Below are 22,981 nucleotides of genomic sequence, written 5' to 3'. Positions count from 1 at the left end.
GGGCACCGGTACCGAGTCAGTGTGGAGGCTGTATACAGGGGGCACCGGTACCGAGTCAGTGTGGAGGCTATATACAGGGGGCACCGGTACCGAGTCAGTGTGGAGGCTATATACAGAGGGCACCGGTACCGAGTCAGTGTGGAGGCTATATACAGGGGGCACCGGTACCGAGTCAGTGTGGAGGCTATATACAGAGGGCACCGGTACCGAGTCAGTGTGGAGGGGTACAGGGTAGTAATGAGACTATATACAGGGGGCACCGGTACTGAGTCAGTGTGGAGGGGTACAGGGTAGTAATGAGACTATATACAGGGGGCACCGGTACTGAGTCAGTGTGGAGGCTATATACAGGGGGCTCCGGTACCGAGTCAATGTGGAGGGGTACAGGCTAGTAATGAGACTATATACAGGGGCTAGCAGTACTGAGTCAGTGTGGAGGGGTACAGGGTAGTAATGAGACTATATACAGGGGGCACCGGTACTGAGTCAGTATGCAGGGGGTACAGGGTAGTAATGAGACTATATACAGGGGCTAGCAGTACTGAGTCAGTGTGGAGGGGTACAGGGTAGTAATGAGACTATATACAGGAGGCACCGGTACCGAGTCAGTGTGCAGGGGTACAGGCTAGTAATGAGACTATATACAGGGGCTACCAGTACTGAGTCAGTGTGGAGGGGTACAGGGTAGTAATGAGACTATATACAGGGGGTACAGGCTAGTCATGAGACTATATACAGGGGGTACCGGTACCGAGTCAGTGTGCAGGGGTACAGGCTAGTAATGAGACTATATACAGGGGGCAGCGGTACTGAGTCAGTGTGCAGGGGTACAGGCTAGTAATGAGACTATATACAGGGGGCACTGGTACTGAGTCAGTGTGCAGGGGTACAGGCTAGTTGAGGTAATCTGTACATGAACAGTTGAAGTCGGAAGTGTACATACACTAAGGTTGGAGTCATTAAAACTCGGTTTTCAACCACTCCACAAATTTCTTGTTAAACTATAGTTTTGGCAAGTCGGTTAGGGCATCTACTTTGTGCATGACACAAGTAATTTTTCCAACAATTGTTTACAGACAGATTATTTCACTGTGTCACAATTCCAGTGGTTCAGAAGTTTACATACACTAAATTCACTGTGCCTTTAAACGGCTTGGAAAATTCTAGAAAATGATGTCATGGCTTTAGACGCTTCTCATAGGCTAATTGACATCATTTGAGTCAATTAGAGGTGTACCTGTGGATGTATTTCAAGGCCTACCTTCAAACTCAGTGCCTCTTTGCTTGACATCATGGGAAAATCAAAAGAAATCAGCCAAGACCTCAGAAATAAATTGTAGACCTCAACGAGTCTGGTTCATCCTTGGGAGCAATTTCCAAAAGCCTGAATGTACCACCTTCATCTGTACAAACAATAGTACGCAAGTATAAACACCATGGGACCACGCAGCCGTCATACCGCTCAGGAAGGAGACGCTTTCTGTCTCCTAGAGATGAACGTAATTTTGTGCGAAAAGTGCAAATCAATTCCAGAACAACAGCAAAGGACCTTGTAAAGATGTTGGAGGAAACAGGTACAAAAGTATCTATATCCACAGTAAAACGAGTCCTATATCGGTATTGGAGTGGCCATCACAAAGCCCTGACCTCAAGCCTATAAAATAATGTGTGAGCAAGGAGGCCTACAAACCTGACTCAGTTACACCAGCTCTGTCAGGAAGAATGGGCCAAAATTCACCCAACTTATTGTGGGAAGCTTGTGGAAGGCTACCTGAAATGTTTCACCCAAGTTAAACATATTTAAAGGCAACGCTACCAAATACTAATTGAGTGTATGTAAACTTCTGACCCACTGGGAATGCGATGAAAGAAATAAAAGCTGAAATAAATCATTCTCTCTATTATTATTCTGACATTTCACATTCTTAAAATAAAGTGGTGATCCTAACTGATCTAAAACAGGGAATTTTTACTAGGATTAAATGTCAGGAATTGTGAAAAACTCAGTTTAAATGTATTTGGCTAAGGTGTATGTAAACTTCCGACTTCAACTGTAGGATGGGGCGAAGTGACTATGCATAGGCAACAAACAAACAGCGAGTAGCAGCAGTGTACAAAAGTGGGGGGTCAATGTAAATTCGCAGCAGTCTAATGGCTTGGGTGTAGGATGTCCCAATTAAAAACATTGACAGGTCAGGGAATCAGTCTCAAGATCATTCATCAGTGATTTAAAAATACCAATCGGGACAAGTTCTTCCAGTTTAAAAGTATTTTGTAAGGCGTTCCAAGACGATGGCGCAGAGTACATAAAAGCCCTTTTACCAAATTCAGTTCGGACATTTGGAACAGTTAGCAGGATAAAGAACGAAGAGAGTACCCACCACATTTCTGAACAATAAAAATGCCCAAATAAAAAGGTAGTAAACCCAAAATGGCTTTGTAAATAAAAGTATACCAGTGACTGAGCCTACGAGTGACTAGAGAAGGCCAGCCAACCCTGGTATACAAAGTGCAGTGGTGCGTAAGGGTTTTGCAATTTAAAATAAATCTCAAAGTGCCATGGTAAAGGGTGTCAATTGATCTCAAACACTGAGCGGAAGCATTCATATATAAAATATCCCCATAGTCTAGTAAAGGCATAAATGTAGCTGATACTAGCCTCCTTCTGGCTTCAAAAAAAAAACAAGCCTTATTCCTAAAATAAAATCCTAATTTCAGCTTCAATTTTTTTGTAAGTTGTTGAATATGCATTTTAAAAGAGAGGCCATCATCAATCAAAATTCCAAGATATTTATATGAGGTTACAACCTCAATCTCCTTGCCCTGACAGGTAGTAATAGGTGAAAGGTTCAGAGGTCTATTTCTTGCTTTAGAAAACACCAGTAGTTTAGTTTTGTCAGTATTGAGGATAAGCTTCAATTGACACAAGGTATGTTGAACAGTATAAAAAGCAGTTTGCAAGTTCTGGAAAGCTTTTGTAAGAGATGAGGCACAACAGTAAATAACAGTATCAGCATAAAAATGAAGTTGTGCATTTTGGACATTTTTGTCTAAATTATTTATATAAATAGTGAATAAGAGAGGACCAAGTACAGAGCCTTGGGGCACACCATTAAAGACAGACAATTTAACAGACATAAGCCCATCAAATTGAGTGCACTGAGTTCTATCAGACAGATAGTAAGCAAACCATGCAACTGCATGCTCCGAAAGACCGACGCTCGACTATCTCTGCATCAGTATAGCATGATCAACTGTATCAAAAGCCTTAGAGAGATCAATAAAAAGTGAGACACAATGCTGTTTTTTTTCAAGAGCTTCAGTGATATCATTTAAAACCTTCATGGCTGCTGTAATTGTGCTATGCTTCTTCCTGAAACCCGATTGGTACATTGACAAAATAGAGTTAGTAAATATGCATCTCCCTTCAGACTAGCTAAATTAGACAGCTTCGCTCCGACGTGTGTGAGTAGCTACCGTTAGTTATAACGTTAGTTATAACTTGTTACCTGCCCACCATTGTCATTACCGCCGCTTTATTCCTTACTGCTGTAATTGTAAAGTGCAAACCATTTTTATAAGAACTTCTCTCTATTTTGGAGTCTTGTCAGAGTGTCTGCTTTCAACTTTGTCTTCGAATATATTAGTCAGGGAAACATGGTTGGTGTGTTTTTATTATTTAACCAGGTAGGCCAGTGGAGAACAAGTTCGCATTTACAACTGCGACCTATTTGTGGGAGGAGATGGAAACACGCAGGCTGTCGAAAAATAGGAATAAATCCCAAACTGAGGCTTAAATGCAAGCCTCGGTTTAGGATTTTTACTGCTTTATTTCTACCTCTTTCTCCAGTATTCTGATTTTGTTACCTGGAACAAACACTATTTAGGTTTACAGAACATTTTAAACAGCGCAGACTGACTCCTATTATTTCTTGTTTTATTTGAATATGGTTTGTATTTCGTTTTAAATTGTAGAACTGTGATGTCAAACGTGACAAATAAATAACATTTCTCTGGCAAAGGTGTTTCGTAGGTTCAATGGAACAGCTCTTATCATCCCTCTGCGCTGCACCTTCAAGTCTTATTTGCGGTGAATGGAGCTCCATCTGGCGGAGAAAAGCAGTACTGCACCAGCGGACGTCAAAGAGGACAGGCTTTAAATTAAAACACATCCAAGATGGTGACTCGTGTGAGTATTGAACGCCAATGTATTTTAGTTTAGTTGCCCCTCTTGTTGGTAAGATTTTCTGCTGTTTTAAAAATGTGAGTTCAACGGACACACACACACTAAGCCCAAGTCCTCTCAGCTCTGAGTAGAAGTGGTTACTAGATACAGATATCAGACCAGTTTAGTTTCTACTAGCAGAGCAAAGACTTATGAAGGGAGGAAGGGAAACCACACCAGTCACTCTACCGCTACTCTACATAACCCCCAGCATGCCCTACTGCTCGGTTAAAGGCAACTGGTAGAAGCTTTTAGATGGTAACTCCGAGAGCTCTGTGTGTGTATATAGATGTGTTGATTGTTTTAAGCATGCGTGAGTCTTATCAGGGTGTTTCCAGAGTATAACCGTTAATGAGACTGCTAATCTCGACTGGTCCTACAAATAATGTCTGATCAGAGTGACTATTTGTGCTGGCTTCGGCAGCACATATACTAAAATTGGAACGATACAGAGAAGATTAGCATGGCCCCTTGTGCAAAGATGACACGCAAAATCGTGAAGCGTTCCCAGTTTTGTCCCCCTCGGTTGTAGTTTTGGCTTTTTCAGACCTTTAATTAAACTTTGTTTACTGTATTCATTGTGTGGTGGGAGAAAGCAGGCACTTGTGTGGCTGGCTGTTCACTACCTCTAGTGGTCATGTTGGAGGACAGCGGAGTCAATCACCACCTTCCGGAGACACCTGAAACCCCACCTCTATAAGGAATACCTAGGATAGGATAAAGTAATCCTTCTAACCCCCCCCCCCCCCCCCTTAAAAGATTTAGATGCACTATTGTAAAGTGGTTGTTCCACTGGATATCATAAGGTGAATGCACCATTTTGTAAGTCGCTCTGGATAAGAGCGTCTGCTAAATGACTTAAATGTAAATGTTGGGTAAGTGCAACAGGACTGCTGAACTAAACCCAAACAGCTGTGTCGCTATTGACAGGATATTGCTCACTAGTCGAGTTTGTGCCACAGGGAATTAGCAAATTCAAAGGGGGGTATTTTCTACCAAGGATGAACCTACTCACCAACCCTGTACGGAATCCCGACACGGCTGCTGTATTTAGCCTTCAATCGTTGTTTTTTTAAATGCTTTTTCTTACTGTGAGAACCTGTCACTTTTTGTCAGGATCTAACTTGTAGAAGGGTTGTCTAAATGTGTTAAACCTGAACCCCACAGGAGTTAAATCTTGTTTATGGAGGGTGATTTTGAGACTATGGGCACTTCTGTCTCGGGATCCATTTTGGGGATTTGATTAAAAGTTTATATTCTTTGTTAAGTTCACACTACAAACACCCCAGACTTTTTTTTAACACCTCTCTCAAGTATATTTAGCTACTTTTCAGATGCATTTTATACCTAAAATTCACTGTTTTGCCCTTGTCCCTGACCCAGACTTTTTTCGATGAAAGAACATTTATATAATGTGTAATTGTTATCAACTGGAGAAAGAATCAATGAAATAAAATACATTTATTGTGAGTATGTCCTTTTATATTGTTTACTCAAAATATACCTGTAGTGGTGTTATTTCAACCACTGAGGACAAATACCTCATTTAATGAAGAAAATGTTAATTTAGTTACCAAGGAAACATGGTGACACTGAAGCACATGGCTGCAGCGGACAGAAATTAAGGTAAATATTGTTTGTGTAGAGAATTGGTTTTGTTTTTTTACAGTCATTTCCAAACAGGCTATAATTTCATTAATTTGTGGTAGAAATGTTGAAAAAAATAGTGTATTTAGTGTAAACTACATGCTAACTGTAATACTAACCAAAGCACGCTAAGCAGCCTGTCATTTTTCTCCAGAAACTGTAGAAGTGTCATTTCCATCACAAACTTAACTGGTGGACATTACAGAACGTGGTGGAAATGGCACATCCATTTTCTTATTCGTTTTTACCTTTTTTACTTTAGGATCATTTAAACATGTTTTAAATTAATTTTATCTAGAAAATTCTCCAAGGTGTGCACAAGTCAAACTAAGTAGACTTTGTTTTTAGAAGATGCCACTGAAAACAGAGCAGGTCAGACATATAGAGAAGAGAGAAAATTATCCTATACAATACCCGGAACATCTACAAAAAGACAGCGAGAGATACTGGAAGAGAAGATTCCCTAAAGACAAAACAGCAAATGAAGGGAACTGAAGGATTTTGTTTCAAAATGGCATCATTGCAGAGTTAAAGCAATAGTATAAAAATATGCAGTGCCATGGACAAACAAGAGGAGATCAGCCGTGCATATTTGAAGCACATTCTTCTCTGTTCCTAATACCCATATAGTTCCATTAGTCCTCTCCTCCAATCAGAACTTCAGCTTGTTCCAAACTGGAGAAAGAGAGCAAAAACCCACCAATGAAGAGCTTGTTCCAAAAGTTTTTTTTTAAGCCAATCATCGTCCTCCGAAGTTCTGGTAACGTCATCTCATCACAAAAATATTTTTTTTTTCGGGGGCAGCCATTGAACATACCTGGTGAGTATGTGAGGTAATTGTGCTTAATTTGCAATGAAGTTAACATCGACGACTAAATGTGCTGAAATATGACAATAACACGTTTAGCCAACCGAATTGTTTGACTACAGGGGCTACCTGAACTGTGTAATTTAACGTCCGTAGATCGCTAGCTGCTGTAAACAAGGTTTACAGAAACTCTGTTTATTTGAGCGCTGACAACCCCGTAAAACCTTAGCTAACATTTTATATCAACTCAAAGTTGGAATTCTATTTTCCTTCGTTTTTTTTGATGGCATGTAGTTCAAGTGTATGTAGTTGAATGCATTGCATGATATGTGACAACAACCCCCCCCCGGCACTTCCCGGCCCCCCAAGGACCACAGACGGGCTCCTCTTCACCTCCTCCAGTGCCAAGGACAACGGCTTGGAGGAGGAAGAGGATGGTGGAGGACACAGAGGAGGTGACAGCCGGGAAGAGAAGGCAACGTGAGCAGTACGACTGCGCCAAATGCGGGTCGCCGAAGCGGTGGGAGACGGGGCACAGTCGCTTCGGCGGCGTGGCGTTCTGCTCTGTTGCTGCAGGAGGTAAGACCGTGGCCCAGTGGCTGGCGGAAATGAAGGACGCTAAGGGGAGAGGTGAAGGACAATGAGCCATTGGCTGGGTGGTCGGACCTTTTTATTGGAAATAGTTCACTGTTCTCCTCTACCTGGACCGAGACCTTGAGCGCACTGTAGATGCTTGTGTGTGTGTGTGTTGAGGACCCTCAGAGCTATATTGTCTGTAGTCTATAAGATTACTGGTAGGGTAACCCATGGTAAGCAGGTCTGAGGCGAGACGCCAGACTAACATCGGTCCGTTCCAAAGCAAAATGCACATTGTATTAGTACATAAACATCTTATTTACATAGTTCAATAAAAGGACTGTAGAGCAAAGACACAGGATCATGATGAACCTGTAAAAAAAATATATCAAACATTTATCAATACATCTTCAAGTGAAAACTCAACTTCTTGCTAGAGCTAATGTTTTTTTCAACAGCAGTAGCTATAACACCTGGGTAAAACCAATATAAGGCATGAATAGCTTACCTTTTGCTCACATTTCTGTCCACAGGTCAGTGGGCCAGATGCACTAACGCCAATGTTATACATACACCTGACTGTTAAAAGATATAGACTGTACGAATGCACACATACATATATATATATACCATACATTAATTATGGTGTGTTATTTGGTTTATAGAGATTGCTGACATTTATTTAACGTTAATTGTTTTAATGTACATCCAATAATCTTTCATTTCATCCTGTTTCACTATGTACACTCTGGTTCATCATTAAAACTCCTAGACTGGACTTCTGTGTCTCATCACTGTTTTGACCTGGTGCTCAAAGCACATGGCTACTTTACTTAATATGCATTGTTGACATGCCCCTGCCAACTCCTCCTCTCACCCAGCACCCCCCCCCCCCCCCCCCCCCCCCCCCCCCTTGGATAGAAGATTGGGCCATATCTTTGCACATGGAAACACCCTGATAAGACTCACATATGCTTAAATCAATCAACACACCTATATACACACACAGAGCTCTCGGAGTTACCTTCTAAAAGCTTCTACCAGTTGCCTTTAACCGACCAGTAGGGCATGCTGGGGATTATGTAGAGTAGAGGGGCTGTGACTGGTGTGGTTTCCCTTCCTCCCTTCATAAGTCTTTGCTCTGCTAGTAGAAACTAAACTGGTCTGATATCTGTATCTAGTAACCACTTCTACTCAGAGCTGAGAGGACTTGGGCTTAGTGTGTGTGTCCCCGTTGAACTCACATTTTTAAAACAGCAGAAAATCTTACCAACAAGAGGGGCAACTAAACTAAAATACATTGGCGTTCAATACTCACACGACTCACCATCTTAGGATGTGTTTTAATTTAAAGCCTGTCCTCTTTGACGTCCGCTGGTGCAGTACTGCTTTTCTCCGCCAGATGGAGCTCCATTCACCGCAAATAAGACTTGAAGGTGCAGCGCAGAGGGATGATAAGAGCTGTTCCATTGGACCTACGAAACACCTTTGCCAGAGAAATGTTATTTATTTGTCACGTTTGACATCACAGTTCTACAATTTAAAACGAAATACAAACCATATTCAAATAAAACAAGAAATAATAGGAGTCAGTCTGCGCTGTTTAAAATGTCCTGTAAACCTAAATAGCGTTTGTTCCAGGTAACAAAATCAGAATACTGGAGAAAGAGGTAGAAATAAAGCAGTAAAAATCCTAAACCGAGGCTTGCATTTAAGCCTCAGTTTGGGATTTATTCCTATTTTTCGACAGCCTGCTTGTTTCCATCTCCTCCCACAAATAGGTCGCAGTTGTAAATGCGAACTTGTTCTCCACTGGCCTACCTGGTTAAATAATAAAAACACCAACCATGTTTCCCTGACTAATATATTCGAAGACAAAGTTGAAAGCAGACACTCTGACAAGACTCCAAAATAGAGAGAAGTTCTCATAAAAATGGTTTGCACTTTACAATTACAGCAGTAAGGAATAAAGCGGCGGTAATGACAATGGTGGGCAGGTAACAAGTTGTAACTAACGTTATAACTAACGACACACGTCGGAGCGAAGCTGTCAAATTTAGCTAGTCTGAAGGGAGATGCATGGCCATAGCTTGCCAATTATGGCGCTTTCAACAACAGTAGCTAACAAGCCAAGGCTATAACGCACAGGTAATCTATACAAGGCCAAAGTCATTTACCTATAAGCTTACCTACCTCAAGTATAGCACTTTCTGATTCTGGTAGATGCTTGCTCGTATTTGTCTTCAGGTCACAAGGGCCCAAATGCGCCGTTATCCAAAGTCTTTTCATGGTTCAACGTTCGAGGCGCAAATGATCTACATTCAACCTGCATATCCTCATATCAGTGCAAAATACAATCTTCTATGATTTCCAGAGTGGGCAACGTGCAAAAATAATGGTTAGTGTTACTAGGGATCCCTGGGACGTCCATACCCTAAACCCTTTTACCCTAACCTTCACCATAACCCTTCCCTAACCCTGTCCTTAAGTCAACCATTTAAACGGCTCGTTGGGACCTCCGATTCATCCCATTGAAGTTGACAGGATGTCCCAAGGAAGCCTTTTAGACTTTCCCTAAAGGTTAAACAATATTGGTATTTTTGTTACATTTGAGCAAAAGTAAGAGGGGGTAATTCCAACCACTCAGCCGTCAACATTGAAGGATCATACTTAAAATATTGATGTAATGTGAATCCATTTTCAAAATGTTAACTATCAGAATAACCAATGAACTGGGCAGCAGCCCCTGTTGGCAAATGAATATATCTACTGCTGTTAATTCCATTCTTGTAACGGCCGTCGTCAAAATGAGACCAAGGTTCAGTGGAGGATGTGTTCATCTTAAATGAATTTATTCAAGAAAGAACACGTTAGACAAAAAACAAGAACCCGACAGCCAAACAGTACTGTCAGGTGCAAAACACTAAACAGAAATGACTCACCCACAAACCCTAAAGGAAAAACAGGCTGCCTATGTATGACTCTCAATCAGCAACAACGAAATTCCCTGTTTTAGGTCAGTTAGGATCACCACTTTATTTTAAGAATGTGAAATGTCAATAATAGTAGAGAGAATGATTTATTTCAGCTTTTATTTCTTTCATCACATTCCCAGTGGGTCAGAAGTGATAGCATTGCCTTTAAATATGTTTAACTTGTTTAACCCAAGTTAAACATAAATATGTTTAACCCACAATAAGTTGGGTGAATTTTGGCCCATTCCTCCTGACAGAGCTGCTGTAACTGAGTCAGGTTTGTAGGCGTCCTTGCTCGCACATTGTTTTATAGGGTTGAGGTCAGGGCTTTGTGATGGCCACTCCAATACCTTGACTTTGTTGTCCTTAAGCCATTTTGCCACAACTTTGGAAGTATGCTTGGGGTCATTGTCCATTTGGAAGACACATTTGCGACCAAGCTTTAACTTTGTTGACATCACCAACATCGTTGACATCACCAACATCGTTGACATCATCAACATCGTTGACATCATCATCGTTGTCATCATCAACGTCGTTGACATCACCAACATCGTTGTCATCACCAACATCGTTGACATCACCAACATCGTTGACATCACCAACATCGTTGTCATCACCAACATCGTTGACATCACCAACATCGTTGACATCACCAACATCGTTGTCATCACCAACATCGTTGACATCACCAACATCGTTGACATCACCAACATCGTTGACATTTAATTGCCTTTTTGTTTTTGACTTTAGTTAAAGTGGTGCCATATTGTTTAAACTCATTTATAAAGTGAAAAAAGTTAGGTTTTGAATTAGACAATTTGCATTTGTGAATATGAAATTGACCTAATATTATTAGCAGCTTAATTATATATACTACATCTTTATCAATGTCATAATTTCTGAAATAAATCATTATATCAAATCCATTAAAGTGTACAACTGGTCCTATTTTAATTTTTTTTTGTAACAAAATTCTGTATGTCAATCCAAAACATTCTGCTATAAATACAGGTAAAAAACAAATGCAAAATGGTCTCCTCCTCCATTCCACAGAAATCACATTTATAGTCAATATTCAGCTTGAATCTTTCCAAATCATGTTCCACAGTATAAATTCTATGTAACATTTTAAATTAAACTTCCTTTACCTTGTTACTGATACAATATTTGTTAGCAATTTTCCATGCTTTCCCCCATTCTATATCACCATAGATATTTGACCAAAATAATCTTGCTGAGGGAATTGTAGTATCACAAACAATATTCCTAATCTATTTATTACTACCTTTATCTTTGATGTTAATAAAATATAAATCTATGTTACTTACATCAACCACAGAGGAATTTATAAGAGATACAACCCCCCCTTGGAATCGCATCAAAAACAATTGCATATTCTTTCAAGGTTATTGAAATGTTAAATTTATCAAGAAATTTAAACCCATTAGTTTGGCTGCTCAGCCTACCTAAATTACCCATCATAGCCCTGCCATTCCCAACCAATCAGAGCGCTTAGAAATGCGTCTCTCCACACTGTACCCTCCCACTCAGGTCAGACTGTTTTAGTCGTCCGAACGGAGAGACGCATGTTTCTCAGGACTTTTGTCTACAGTAAACACGAGTGTCTGACTGTTGTGCGGGCATTGCAATGTAAGTGCAGGGTTGTTTATCTGGGTTTTACATGCTGTGTAATAATAGGTAATTACCACTAAATACTTACTGTTATTTTGATAGCTTTCAGACATAATTCTAATACTGCTTTGCCTGTTTATCGTATGTAGTATTAGTCAGTACTGCCGTAACTGTTATTGCATCGGCTGCAGAAGTGGTTTAGTTGTTGTATTGTTAAACACAGTCTTTTGCATGCACACGCTTCCACAATGTTTTCCATAGTAGCCTTATTAAGGTGTTTTATTGCGCTGCGATGTGCGAGCTTCTAGTCATCCCAGACAGTTCTTGGAGGTTGTTCATGCGCAGAGTAATTTACGACCCTGTGGCGCCAGGGCAGATCTGGTAAGATTCTCACAGGAGGCTTGAGAGAGAGGGTGCCATAAATCTTGACCCTTTGTCAATCCAGGTAATTAGTTTATCTCTCTCTCTTAAGTTCATGTTTACATTGATGCTGTGTTTATTGCCCTTTATAGACATGTTATAAGTTTAATGCCATTTAATGTGTATATATGCAGTACCAGTCAAAAGTAGAGTGAAGGAAAAGCAGTGAACAAGTGCTCAGCATATGTGGGAACTCCTTCAAGACTGTTGGAAAAGCATTCCAGGGGAAAGCTGGTTGAGAGAATACCAAGAGTGTGCAAAACTGTCATCAAGGCAAAGGGTGGCTACTTTGAAGAATCTCAATATATTTTTTATTTGTTTAGCACATTTTTGGTTACTACATGATTCCACATGTGTTATTTCATAGTTTTGATATCTTCACTGTTATTCTACAATGTAGAAAATAGTAAAAATAAAGAAAAACCCTTGAATGAGTAGGTGTGTCCAAACTTTTGACTGGTACTGTATATATAGTTATAACGGTTAACTAATGCTGTTTACATGTGTACATATCTTTGTCTTATAGAACTACAACAATAACATTAAGTCATTCAGACTACCAAAATCATATAAACATCTTCAAAGGAAACAGCTGTTTCTGTGTGTGTGTGTGTGTGTGTGTGTGTGTGTGTGTGTGTGTGTGTGTGTGTGTGTGTGTGTGTGTGTGTGTGTGTGTGTGTGTGTGTGTGTGTGTGTGTGGTGGGTGTGTGTGTGTGTGTGTGTGTGTGTGGGTGTGGTGGTGACTATCAAGAGCACAGTGATAGGCCTCAACATCATGTTCTAACAGGACAGCACTATAGAGGACAGAAAGAAAACCAATCATTTCTAAGTATATAGCGGGTGAGGGCATTCACAGCCGACCGCTCAGACTGGTGAGGGCATTCACAGCCGACCGCTCAGACTGGTGAGAGCATTCACAGCCGACCGCTCAGACTGGTGTGGGCATTCACAGCCGACTGCTCAGACTGGTGAGAGCATTCACAGCCGACTGCTCAGACTGGAGAGGGCATTCACAGCCGACCGCTCAGACTGGTGAGGGCATTCACAGCCGACCGCTCAGACTGGTGAGAGCATTCACAGCCGACCGCTCAGACTGGTGAGGGCATTCACAGCCGACTGCTCAGACTGGTGAGAGCATTCACAGCCGACTGCTCAGACTAGAGAGGGCATTCACAGCCGACCGCTCAGACTGGTGAGGGCAGTCACAGCCGACTGCTCAGACTGGTGAGGGAATTCACAGCCGACCGCTCAGACTGGTGAGAGCATTCACAGCCGACTGCTCAGACTGGTGAGGGAATTCACAGCCGACCGCTCAGACTGGTGAGAGCATTCACAGCCGACTGCTCAGACTGGTGAGGGAATTCACAGCCGACCGCTCAGACTGGTGAGAGCATTCACAGCCGACCGCTCAGACTGGTGAGGGAATTCACAGCCGACCGCTCAGACTCGTGAGAGCATTCACAGCCGACCGCTCAGACTGGAGAGGGCATTCACAGCCGACCGCTCAGACTGGTGAGAGCATTCACAGCCGACCGCTCAGACTGGAGAGGGCATTCACAGCCGACCGCTCAGACTGGAGAGGGCATTCACAGCCGACCGCTCAGACTGGTGAGGGCATTCACAGCCGACCGCTCAGACTGGTGAGGGAATTCACAGCCGACCGCTCAGACTGGTGAGAGCATTCACAGCCGACCGCTCAGACTGGTGAGGGAATTCACAGCCGACCGCTCAGACTGGTGAGAGCATTCACAGCCGACCGCTCAGACTGGAGAGGGCATTCACAGCCGACCGCTCAGACTGGTGAGAGCATTCACAGCCGACCGCTCAGACTGGTGAGAGCATTCACAGCCGACCGCTCAGACTGGTGAGGGAATTCACAGCCGACCGCTCAGACTGGTGAGAGCATTCACAGCCGACCGCTCAGACTGGTGAGGGAATTCACAGCCGACCGCTCAGACTGGTGAGGGAATTCACAGCCGACCGCTCAGACTGGTGAGAGCATTCACAGCCGACCGCTCAGACTGGTGAGGGCATTCACAGCCGACCGCTCAGACTGGTGAGGGCATTCACAGCCGACCGCTCAGACTGGTGAAGGCATTCACAGCCGACCGCTCAGACTGGTGAGAGCATTCACAGCCGACCGCTCAGACTGGTGAAGGCATTCACAGCCGACCGCTCAGACTGGTGAGAGCATTCACAGCCGACCGCTCAGACTGGTGAGGGCATTCACAGCCGACCGCTCAGACTGGTGAGAGCATTCACAGCCGACCGCTCAGACTGGTGAGGGCATTCACAGCCGACCGCTCAGACTGGTGAGAGCATTCACAGCCGACCGCTCAGACTGGTGAGAGCATTCACAGCCGACCGCTCAGACTGGAGAGGGCATTCACAGCCGACTGCTCAGACTGGTGAGGGCATTCACAGCCGACCGCTCAGACTGGTGAGGGCATTCACAGCCGACTGCTCAGACTGGTGAGGGAATTCACAGCCGACCGCTCAGACTGGTGAGAGCATTCACAGCCGACTGCTCAGACTGGTGAGGGAATTCACAGCCGACCGCTCAGACTGGTGAGAGCATTCACAGCCGACTGCTCAGACTGGTGAGGGAATTCACAGCCGACCGCTCAGACTGGTGAGAGCATTCACAGCCGACCGCTCAGACTGGAGAGGGCATTCACAGCCGACCGCTCAGACTGGTGAAGGCATTCACAGCCGACCGCTCAGACTGGTGAGAGCATTCACAGCCGACCGCTCAGACTGGTGAGGGCATTCACAGCCGACCGCTCAGACTGGTGAGAGCATTCACAGCCGACCGCTCAGACTGGTGAGGGCATTCACAGCCGACCGCTCAGACTGGTGAGGGCATTCACAGCCGACCGCTCAGACTGGTGAGAGCATTCACAGCCGACCGCTCAGACTGGAGAGGGCATTCACAGCCGACTGCTCAGACTGGTGAGGGCATTCACAGCCGACCGCTCAGACTGGTGAGGGCATTCACAGCCGACTGCTCAGACTGGTGAGGGAATTCACAGCCGACCGCTCAGACTGGTGAGAGCATTCACAGCCGACTGCTCAGACTGGTGAGGGAATTCACAGCCGACCGCTCAGACTGGTGAGAGCATTCACAGCCGACTGCTCAGACTGGTGAGGGAATTCACAGCCGACCGCTCAGACTGGTGAGAGCATTCACAGCCGACCGCTCAGACTGGAGAGGGCATTCACAGCCGACCGTTTTTTCCGTATCCTTCTAGACGGATTTAGTGACCAACAGTTTTTTTTTTACATGGTCCGACATCTCTCCAGATTTAGCGACCAATAGTTTTTACAACAACGTTGGATGTTTCTATAATATTCTGGTCAGTCTGCAGTTAGTGTCGCTCATTATTGTTCTTTACAGTATAAATATTACATCTATGCTGACTTCGTCCTATAAACTCATATGTAGGCTGATAATCTGGATCTTGATTGGGCCTGTTCAATTACTAGAGATTTTAAAGGAAGAGGAGTTTACTGCTATTGGCATTAACCCCTCTTTCCTACCCTATCTCTCCCGCTCTCTCCCTCTCGCTCGCTCATCTTCTCGGATTAATGGCACGCACCAGTCGTGCGTGCTCCAGCAAAATTCGAGGGAGAGAGGGAAGACGACACGCTGTTGAAGGAAGAGAGGGAAGACAACGCGCTGTTGAAGGAAGAGATGCTGTTGATTTGAACCTGCACTGCCAGAAAACGGGATAATACATCTAGCTGAGGATCTACCTACCTGAACAAGGTGCTCCGTATTGAACAGGCACCTGCCATTCTTTGGCAGGGTTTAATGTTGTCAAATATTGCAGACAAGTCTTGTTAATTGCAATGGAACTAATGGACAAATAGCCTACAAAAGGCTGTAGTGTAGGCAGTAGTGTGACTGAATGCTGCTGTTCAGTTCACTGTTTAAATTCCTTTAGAATTTTAATGTCTTTATTTGTTGTACACCTGACGTGTGTTTGAAAGCCCAGAAAAGGGAGGGAGGGAGGGAGGGAGAGGGAGAGAGAGAGAGAGAGAGAGAGAGAGGAGGGGGGATGAAGGGTAGATTAGCCAGGAGTAAAGCCTCTTTCAGGCCACTTGTAGACACAGATCACTCAGTTCTATCTGTCTGTAGAGTCCAGTGGTACCTATAGGTTAGCATGACTGTCTGTAGAGTCCAGCGGTACCTACAGGTTAGCATGACTGTTTGTAGAGTCCAGTGGTACCTACAGGTTAGCATGACTGTCTGTAGAGTCCAGCGGTACCTACAGGTTAGCATGACTGTTTGTAGAGTCCAGTGGTACCTACAGGTTAGCATGACTGTCTGTAGAGTCCAGTGGTACCAACAGGTTAGCATGACTGTTTGTAGAGTCCAGTGGTACCTACAGGTTAGCATGACTGTTTGTAGAGTCCAGTGGTACCTATAGGTTAGCATGACTGTTTGTAGAGTTCCGCGGTACCTACAGGTTAGCATGACTGTAGAGTCCAGTGGTACCTACAGGTTAGCATGACTGTAGAGTCCAGCGGTACCTACAGGTTAGCATGACTGTCTGTAGAGTCCAGTGGTACCTACAGGTTAGCATGACTGTAGAGTCCAGTGGTACCTACAGGTTAGCATGACTGTCTGTAGAGTCCAGCGGTACCTACAGGTTAGCATGACTGTTTGTAGAGTCCAGTGGTACCTACAGGTTAGCATGACTGTCTGTAGAGTCCAGTGGTACCAACAGGTTAGCATGACTGTTTGTAGAGTCCAGTGGTACCTACAGGTTAGCATGACTGTTTGTAGAGTCCAGTGGTACCTATAGGTTAGCATGACTGTTTGTAGAGTTCCGCGGTACCTACAGGTTAGCATGACTGTAGAGTCCAGTGGTACCTACAGGTTAGCATGACTGTAGAGTCCAGCGGTACCTACAGGTTAGCATGACTGTCTGTAGAGTCCAGTGGTACCTACAGGTTAGCATGACTGTAGAGTCCAGTGGTACCTACAGGTTAGCATGACTGTCTGTAGAGTCCCGTGGTACCTACAGGTTAGCATGACTGTTTGTAGAGTCCAGTGGTACCTATAGGTTAGCATGACTGTAGAGTCCAGTGGTACCTACAGGTTAGCATGACTGTTTGTAGAGTCCAATGGTACCTATAGGTTAGCATGACTGTTTGTAGAGTCCAGTGGTACCTACAGGTTAGCATGACTCTCTGTAGAGTCCAGCCATACCTATAGGTTAGCATGACTGTTTGTAGAGTTCCGCGGTACCTACAGGTTAGCATGACTGTAGAGTCCAGTGGTACCTACAGGTTAGCATGACTGTAGAGTCCAGTGGTACCTACAGGTTAGCATGACTGTTTGTAGAGTCCAGTGGTACCTACAGGTTAGCATGACTGTCTGTAGAGTCCAGTGGTACCAACAGGTTAGCATGACTGTTTGTAGAGTCCAGTGGTACCTACAGGTTAGCATGACTGTAGAGTCCAGTGGTACCTATAGGTTAGCATGACTGTAGAGTCCAGTGGTACCTACAGGTTAGCATGTCTGTAGAGTCCAGTGGTACCTACAGGTTAGCATGACTGTTTGTAGAGTCCAGCGGTACCTACAGGTTAGCAAGACTCTCTGTAGAGTCCAGTGGTACCTACAGGTTAGCATGACTGTCTGTAGAGTCCAGTGGTACCTACAGGTTAGCATGACTGTCTGTAGAGTCCAGTGGTACCTACAGGTTAGCATGACTGTTTGTAGAGTCCAGTGGTACCTATAGGTTAGCATGACTGTTTTGAGAGTTCCGCTCACACACACCTTCACCTTGTTTGCGCACAGGTTATAGGGCGTGGCCTGGCTGTCTATGTCTCTATCTGCATCACGATACTCACACACACAGACAGACAGGCAGGCAAACACGCACCCTGTCTGCCCTGGTTGTTATGCCAGGGGCTCGGTGGTGTGACCCAAGCCCCTGTAAGCTTCAGATGCCGGGCTAAGCTCTGGCCGTACGAGGCCCAGGCCTCCAGTGTATGAGTGAGTATCCAGTGTTTAGAGAGAGGAGCGTTAGACAGATGTACATTTAAAGCTTTTCAGACACAACTTCTCCTACTTTCTCTCTCCTTCCTTCCCTCTCTCCACTTATATAGACCAACCATCATCACCATGTCATAGGACCAGTCTCTAAATTCCTCCCATCCATCCCTCTCTTCACCTATATAGACCACCCATCACCACCATGTCAAAGGACCAGTGTGAATCCATAGCAGTGAGCGTCGAGTCCCTTTTAACCAACGCAGTGAACATGCAGTCCCAGTGCCGGGAGCGTAGTGAGCAGCTAGCCATGACCGCCACCGCACTTAGGGAGGAGTCGGCGTGCTTGAGAGAACAGGTGAGGTATGGATGGATGCATAGATATTTAGATAGACTGACTGATGTTTGGTTGATTGATTGATTTTGCTTGATTTAACAGTGTCAAGTCACCCAGCTGGATATGGCCCAGATGAGAAGACAGCTAGAACAACTGTTGGATAGCAAGGCTCAGATGGAGGCCAGTGATAGAATGCACCGCAAACTCAGCAAGACACTCTAAAGGGAAAGGAGGGGAGAGAAGGAGAGTGAGAAAATCAGAACGGCTGGCTAACAAGGCTCCGATGGAGATCCGGGATGGTAAACTTAGTAGTTAAAATGTTAAAAAAAAAAAAAAATGTCTCCTGTTCTCTAACGCTATCTAGCTCCTGTCCCTAAACAATAGACTTTATGCCTAATAAGCCATTATTATGCTAGCTATATAGGCTTTCACTTCTCTTCACGAAGATTGAATGATTATGGGTCTGAATAAATAGCTGCTATAGCCTACCGTCATCGCTCATTCGCGTTTCTTTCAAAACTACGCGCGATTCCTTTTGGCTGCTGTATTTAACATTCGGCAGAAAAGAGCTTGGATCCTTCTTCCAATAGTCTATTGTTATAAGAAATGCTAACAAAAATAAAATAATAATAATATCCAGCAAGCTATTCTAGTTTTTCCTGCATGGGGACCAAGAGCTAAGGAATGTTTTTTTAAGGAGAGGTTAGCGGAGCTCAGGCGCTTGGGTATTACGCAAGAGACAGAGGCTATAAATTAGAAGCTTATTATTATACATAAGCCATCATTAATTAACTAAATATAAGGCTAATACTGAATTGAATGTATTACCTGAAAGAGGTAGGCTAGGACATTATATATATATATATATGATTTATTTCAGCTTTTATTTCTTTCATCACATTCCCAGGGGTCAGAAGTTTACATACACTCAATAGTGTGTATGTGTAGTATTTGGTAGCATTGCCTTTAAATTGTTTAACTTGGGTCAAATGTTTCGGGTAGCCTTCCACAGGCTTCCCACAATTAGTTAGGTGAATTTTGGCCCATTCCTCCTGACAGAGCTGGTGTAACTGAGTCAGATTTGTAGGCATCCTTGCTTGCACGCAATTTTTTCAGTTCTGCTAACAAATTTTCTATAGGTTTGAAGTCAGGGCTTTGTGATGGCCACTCCAATACCTTGACTTTGTTGTCCTTAAGCCATTTTTCCACAACTTTGGAAGTATGCTTGGGGTCATTGTCCATTTGGAAGAGCCATTTGCTACCAAGGCTTTAACTTCCTGACTGATGTCTTGAGATGTTGCTTCAATATATCCACATAATGAGGTCTTGGCTGATTTCTTTTGATTTTCCCATGATGCCAAGCAAAGAGGCACTGAGTTTGATGGTAGGCCTTGAAATACATCCACAGGTACACCTCCAATTGACTCAAATTATGTAAATTAGCCTATCAGAAGCTTCTAAAGCCATGACATCATTTTCTGGAATTTTCCAAGCTGTTTAAAGGAACAGTCAACTTAGTGTATGTAAACTTCTGACCCACTGGATTTGTGATACAGTGAATTATAATTGAAATAATCGGTCTGTAAACAATTGTTGGAAAAATTACTTATGTCATGCACAATGTAGATGTCCTAACTGACTTGCCAAAACTATAGTTTCTTAACAAAAAATGTGTGGAGTGGTTGAAAAATGAGTTTTAATGACTCCAACCTAAGTGTATGTAAACTTCCGCCTTCAAGATATATATATATATATATATATATATATATATATATATATATATATATGGATGACTAGGACATCTATATAGGGCCAGAGGCGACCTGTCATTCAGGGCAGAGCCCCACCTGTTTTGAGCCCAACCTGTTTAGTTATTTTGGCATTAATACGTGTCACATATCAGTTTGCAAACAATCAAAAAACAAAAAATGGACTTAATAAAGCCGCATACAAACATGGTCTACTTTTCTTTCTTGAGTAAAGCAGCTCCAAAATGCATTGATTTTAGTCTAGCTCAGTGCTTTCTGTGGTGGTGGGGCAGCCAATGGAAGATACAGAGCTTAGGGGTTGGTAATGTTCTCTAGTTGCACCGTGATTGGCTCAGTGTTCTGTCACTCATGTGGACACTAAGTCACCGCAAAATCTACAGGTAGAGCTAGAAAATTCAAGCTCCTTCGGTGCTGCCGTAGAGTTACATTAGAAGTGCTCATCCAAGAAGGTTCAAGGTCATTGGCCACAGATATAATTACGTCTATTCACGTTATATCTACCGTAGCTTTGATTGGACTGATCATGTCAACGTCACACTTTCAAAGTCTTAGCTAGCAAGCTAGACAAGCAGTCATCATCATGAATCAAGTCGACAATCTACTGACAAATCCTTTTCAATCCTTGTCATATGAAGATAAATTATGAAGCGAAATTATAGATAAAATGTAGCGGTGCTCATTGCCCATAAACATTACACAATAAGTTGGAAATCACAAATTCAACAATGAGTTGGTTTGGAAGGAATCAGTGGCTGACTGCAAGATTTTGCAAAACAATCAATAGCCTGCTATTCAGTGGAGTTGTTGTGTGGTCAAAGTATGGGTTTGAGGGTCTCTTTTACAAGTTTAAAAGGATAAATATTCAACCTTGGCCATGCTGTCAATCCAACATTACTTCTGCCGCGTTCAAAACAACTCGAAACTCAGAACTGGGAAATGTCAGACTTCAGTGAGTTCAAGACAACTGGGAACTCTGGGGGAAAACAAATATATATATATATTTAACGGGCTCCGACTTGGAAAATACGTTTTGAATGGTCATCCAACTCTGCCTTTTTCTAGAACTCCAACCTGAAGATCACGGATGCCATGATTCGACTTAGTTTTTTTGTGTTTTCGAGTTCCCAGTTGTTTTGAAAGCACCATGAATCCAGAGAATCCCAGACTTTGATGACAAAATTTGCAGCCAAGAAGGACCACCTGTTCTGTTCAAGAGAGCACAGCACAACTGTGAGTTCAGAAATGTCTTGTATGCTGCTGCATAAATGATGTAATATGCCAGGGAGATATGTATACTGTAGCTAAGAAAGTAATACTAAGTGTATGTTGTGTAGTAAGCTGTTAGTAGTCCATTTGCCTCACTCTAATACAGTGCATTCGGAAAGTATTCAGACCTGTTGACTTTTTCCACATTTTGTTACGTTAGAGCCTTATTCTAAAATTGATTCAATCGTTTTTTCCCCCTCATCAATCTACACACAATACCCCATAATGACAAAGCGAAATCATGTTTTAGAAATGTTTGCTAATTTATAAATAAAAGAGAATTGAAGTATTCAGACCCTTTACTCAGTACTTTGTTGAAACACCTTTAACAGTGATTACAGCCTCGTATTCTTGGGTATGATGCTACAAGCTTGGCACACCTGTATTTGGGGGAGTTTCTCCCATTCTTCTCTGCAGATCCTCTCAAGCTCTGTCAGGTTGAATGGGGAGCGTCGCTGCACAGCTATTTTCAGGTCTCTCCAGAGATGTTCGATCGGGTTCAAGTCCGGGCTCTGGCTGGGCCACTCAAGGACATTCAGAGACTTGTCCCGAAGCCACTCCTGCATTGTCTTGGCTATGTGCTTAGGGTCGTGAACCTTCGTCCCAGTCTGAGTTCATGAGTGTTCTGGAGCAGGTTTTCATCAAGGATCTCTCTGTACTTTGCTCCGTTCATCTTTCCCTCGATCCGACTAGTTTCCCAGTCCCTGCCACTGAAAAACATCCCCACAGCATGATGCACCTGAGCTCAAGTCTCATAGCAATACTGTAAATATTTTTTTTTATTTTTACACATTTGAAAAAAAAAACAGTGTTTGCTTTGCCATTATGGTGTATTGTGTGTAGATTGATGAGGAAAATGTTTATTTAAGGCTGTAAGGTAACAAAATGTGGGAAAAGTGAAGGGGTCTGAATACTTTCTGAATGCACTGTAATTTGGTCCATTTTCACCATATAATTTAGCCTACTGTGCTGACTTGGTGGTGCACATTTAGCCTATAGCCTGTTTTAGAGAAATGTTATCATTAAATATTGTAAGACCTGTTATTGTCTGCTTATATACCCCCTATATTTATTCTATAGTTCTGACTTGGTGTACAGGGAGAATACTGTAAGAACAGCCCATGTTCTGAATTCTGTCGCTGTACATTTCAAAAGTGCTGAACAAATAGTTATATTGACTACATCCGCCCTAGCTCGCTCATTAATGTCTTAATCTAAATTACAGATTGTCCTTTATCTGCTCATTGTCTGCACATCTTAATTGTCAGTAGAAACCACATTTGTTTAAGCAATCAGCCATATCAGCTATGTTTTTAAAT

General features: G+C 43.2%; 1 protein-coding gene, 1 long non-coding RNA gene and 1 other non-coding gene across 3 annotated transcripts in view; all 3 read left to right on the top strand.

Moving 5' to 3' along the window:
* Nucleotides 1-10,960, top strand: part of LOC106608448 (transmembrane protein 151A) — a 41,492-nt gene extending 30,532 nt beyond the window's left edge. The window contains exons 7-8 of the mRNA XM_082977273.1: nucleotides 7,050-7,160; nucleotides 10,672-10,960. Coding sequence (XP_082833399.1) covers nucleotides 7,050-7,160; nucleotides 10,672-10,960 — 400 coding nt within the window. The remainder of the gene's footprint in view (nucleotides 1-7,049; nucleotides 7,161-10,671) is intronic.
* LOC123743874 (U6 spliceosomal RNA) lies at nucleotides 4,634-4,741 on the top strand. Its single transcript, XR_006770726.1, has one exon. It is a non-coding gene; the product is annotated as a U6 spliceosomal RNA (small nuclear RNA).
* An 839-nt stretch (nucleotides 10,961-11,799) lies between the features above and the next one.
* Nucleotides 11,800-19,270, top strand: LOC106608454 (uncharacterized). The gene is made up of 4 exons (XR_001329513.3): nucleotides 11,800-11,884; nucleotides 15,889-16,055; nucleotides 18,480-18,648; nucleotides 18,730-19,270. It is a non-coding gene; the product is annotated as an uncharacterized LOC106608454 (long non-coding RNA).
* The last annotated feature ends 3,711 nt before the right edge of the window (nucleotides 19,271-22,981 follow it).

This window comes from Salmo salar, chromosome 07 (assembly GCF_965601325.2).
Source record: "Salmo salar chromosome 07, fSalSal1, whole genome shotgun sequence".
NCBI classification, from domain to species: domain Eukaryota; kingdom Metazoa; phylum Chordata; class Actinopteri; order Salmoniformes; family Salmonidae; genus Salmo; species Salmo salar.
Note: the sequence above shows the minus strand (reverse complement) of the source record. Positions and strands in the feature narration are given on the sequence as shown.